Here is a 3652-nt window from a genome sequence, read left to right as displayed (position 1 = left end):
AATGTCCTGACCCAGACAATAGTCTGATAAATATTGTTAATTTTCTGCACCGAGTTGCTGCTTCTTGCTCACCTGCATTAATAATCCCTATGTAAAATCGAAAACTGCAGATTAAGTTGTAGTTTAAATCCCATTGAGCCATACCAAGAGGAGAAGCACCTTCTTCTTGTCTGGAGCTCGTTAATCTTACTGTACAGGCAGCAATCTGGGCTATGGCTGCACAGTGATGCTGTTTTCACTATTTTCTGCCTAAATCGCGTTCTGGCATTAGGAGGTGAGCAACAGTAAAATTCTGTTTCTCTTCCTGCATTGGATAAAATGCTCATGCTTTATGTGCTGTGCAGCATAAACTGGAGTGTGAATGTGGAAAACTCCTGTACCTTGGGGTTTTTCTTTTTTCAGTTGAAATAACTTTGTCAGAATGATGCCATGTCAAATTGACCAGTCCCACTAGGAGAGCAGGCTGTGGGAAGATGGATTTAGTCCATGAAAAGTAATTCTGCCTCTCTTCTTGTCTGAGGAGGAGGAAAAAAAGCTAAAATTCCTTCCTTTTTTCTTGTGGCTCGAGTGGCTGGTTACAGCAGAAATAATAATTCGATTAGGAAACGACGCCCCATTCAATCTGAAGACGTGCATGTCAGCTTTTTGTCTTTTATACCGTAGCAGCAATCTGTTGTGTCTGCAGTAAGCGGGAGCTCCAAAAAATCAATGTAGTAAGACTCCCGGGAGAAGAGCATGCCAGTTGTATTGATCACGGCTGAGTAGTGGGAGGGTGCTAACAAACTCCCAAAAGCCCCGGCCTGAAGGGGCTCAGTGCTGAAACTGGGGGGCGTTTTCTGAGAAACAGCCGCCTCCTTAACTTGTTGAAATCTTGCTCTCGAGAATTTGGAGGTACATGTCCCCCAGCCCTTACAGATGCTGTTCCCCGGGTACCTCCCTTCAGCCTGCATCCCCTGACCCCCTTATCGAGACAGCGCTGCGTTTTGGAGCCAGACGTGCGATACTGGAGGTGTCTGCATTGGCTGTGATAACGTGGTGCCAGCGCTGATGTCTGCTGTCACTGCTGCCGAGCACTGATAGCAGAACCTGAGTGTTGCGTCCTGACGTGCCTGGTGCCGCTGCAGCGTCACAGCCCGGCCCGTCAGGAGTGTGCAAACTTCCTACCCCTTCATTCGAAGTTATTTTTAAAGTCCTTTGACTCTTTCTGTGAGCTTTTTTTTTTTTTTTTTGGTTGGGTCATCTTGTTCTAATTATTTTCCAGGAAATGAGAGCCAATAAAAGAAAGCCTTTCTGTTATGAATACACATGTATTTTAAAATGTAGTTATTAAATATGTTCCCCAAGCAGATATTAAACCCAGTCCAGCTTACGCAAGTAATACCACAATTGGAGTAGCAGTTTGGGCTTTTAAATATATGGATGGTGTTTAAATAATACTTACCATAGGTATAGCTACACTAGTGTAGAAGACAGCTAATAACCAGGGCAGGAAGAGAAAGGAACCCCTACTAAGTTAAGCTCATATATTCTGGTAACTTTCCTCACTTTGGGAATTACGGTAGTATGACCTGTCAGTAAAAACAGCACTCTTGCTTACAACAGTTCTCTGTACAAAAACCGTAGCGATGGTGTTTTAATAGTGCTACCCTTCCTGCTAACTTCACATGGGGGCAGCAAGGCATTGCTTTATCAGCAGGGAAATACAGTTTTACCTGAGAAGAAACTTTGCCAGGATAAATGTACAAAACACAGGGATTTCTGACTCCGAGGTGATTTGTTTATAAGTTTAAAAAAAACCCACCCAAACATAAATAAACAGTTTTTTAAATAACTAAACCCCTCCAGCTTGGCTTTCAGATGGGAGTTGATTCCATTATTTTATATTACTAGGAAGAGGAATCTCTGCCGATGAAGTGTTAAGCTGCAATATGTAAGTGTACAAAGTGCAATAAAATCCGGCTCTTGCAGTAAGCATGGCCTGGCTTTTACATGCCGAGTGATCTAAACGATAGCACCGTGACAATAAATTCTCGCTTTTCTCTGGGAGAAGGAGGGCTAAGATTTCAGGTTACGAGCTTTAACTTGCAATCCTCATTTACAATGTTGCGGACACAACTGCAGAGCCAAAGTGATTCCTGAATCCAGATTTTTCAAGGTTTCTGATGAGGTTTCAAAATTGTTTAAAAGTAATGATGTAATGGTAGATACGCTAGGTAAATATAATGAGAAAGGCACATAAATGCCTGTTTGGCATCCAGGGCTGGGCAATGAAAAACAGGTAACCTCACTTGTTGCCAAGTGGATAAAATCCATTTACTGTTGTCCAGGCTACCAAGAATGGAACCAAATATCCCACAGGGGAAAAGAAGAAAGCATCCATCCACTGTCTAAAGTTTATCTCCAATGGGCCGGAAGGAAAAGGGGAGAGGAGTCACTGCCAGTTTTGCATCTCTCTTACCATCAAGGGAATATGGCAAGTTTCAGTGCACGGGCTGGAAATAAAATAGGGGATGGCAAAACATCCCTAACAGCAAGGGCTGCTTACACACCCAGAGAAGCTCACGGCAGCGTGGAGAGTTCCATCACAGGGTTTTCCTTTCCATAGCTCTGAAGAGGTTCCAACCAAAATAGAAGAAGATAGAGAATAAGGTGAAATAGACGGAGATACAGAATAAGGTGACAGGTCTGTGTTGCTGCTTTATCCTGGAGAATCTGTAAAATGAACATCCAAGGGGGAGGGAGAGGGGCTGTTGTTTCTTACTTATTATTACAGCTTCCTCTAATTTGTCCTTTCTCTTCTTTCCAAGAGGGGCTGTTGTTTCTTACTTAGCATTGTTACAGCTTCCTCTAATTTGTCCTTTCTCTTCTTTCCCTCCTGTCCAATGCGTGCTGGCACAACCAGCCCCGATAAACGTTTGTGGTACCTCACTGTGACCGGTTCCGCAGCTCAGAGGCAAGGAGGACTGTCCCTTGGTTTTCCCCCCGTTGAACTAGGAGCTGCTTTTGTCTTACCTCTCTTTTCGTGCCTTTTCTATTTCTGATCATGGGTTTTGGTTTTTTTTTTTTTTTCGAAGCAGCAGCAGTTGTATTTGCAAGGGGCTTTAGCACACGAGGCCTTGCAAACCTCAGGGAAGCAAATCACCGTGCTCTGAAGGCACATAAATACTTCTGAAAAATTCCCATCAGTCGAGGGACCGGCTCAAAATGCCTTCGTTATAAAAAGGAGACGCTCTGTCAATGCAGTCACTGAATGAATTTACCTGGTGAGAAGACACCAGTCTTACACAGTCAGTGACGATGATCCCGTGGCAGCTTTGCCTGCAAGGACGAGCATCCCGCTCCCGCCACCGGCTATCGCTCTCGCAGCGCCAGCGCCGTAAACATCCTCATCCCCTCCGCTGCCATTTCAACCACTCTTCTTTCCCGCTTTGCTCCGAGTTGACCGGATTTTTTTGCAGGAAAAACCTCGGAACAGCCCCCTCACCCCCCACCCCAAGACTGCCAAATCAAACCTGGCATTCGCGCTTTCCCGGGGCGGCCGCGCTTTTGGCTTCAGAAGGCGGAAAGGCCTCAAATTTGGGGGGGAAAAAGGGCAAGGTTAAGTGGCAAACGCCCCGGTCCCCGCCGGCGGGCGGAGGGGGGGCGCGGGGCC

The 3652-nt window shown here is 45.5% G+C and overlaps 1 protein-coding gene across 1 annotated transcript in view; it reads left to right on the top strand.

Annotated features, from left to right (window-relative positions):
* Positions 1-3297: 3297 nt before the first annotated feature.
* SHISA2 (shisa family member 2) overlaps positions 3298-3652 on the top strand; it is a 3927-nt gene continuing 3572 nt past the window's right edge. The window contains exon 1 of the mRNA XM_009890637.1: positions 3298-3376. Within this exon, the coding sequence (XP_009888939.1) occupies positions 3298-3376 (79 nt within the window). The remainder of the gene's footprint in view (positions 3377-3652) is intronic.

The sequence above is a fragment of the Charadrius vociferus genome, unplaced genomic scaffold (assembly GCF_000708025.1).
Source record: "Charadrius vociferus isolate BGI_N301 unplaced genomic scaffold, ASM70802v2 scaffold278, whole genome shotgun sequence".
NCBI lineage: Eukaryota > Metazoa > Chordata > Aves > Charadriiformes > Charadriidae > Charadrius > Charadrius vociferus.
The sequence above is the reverse complement of the archived record's forward strand: the minus strand, read 5'-3'. Positions and strand labels throughout refer to the sequence as shown.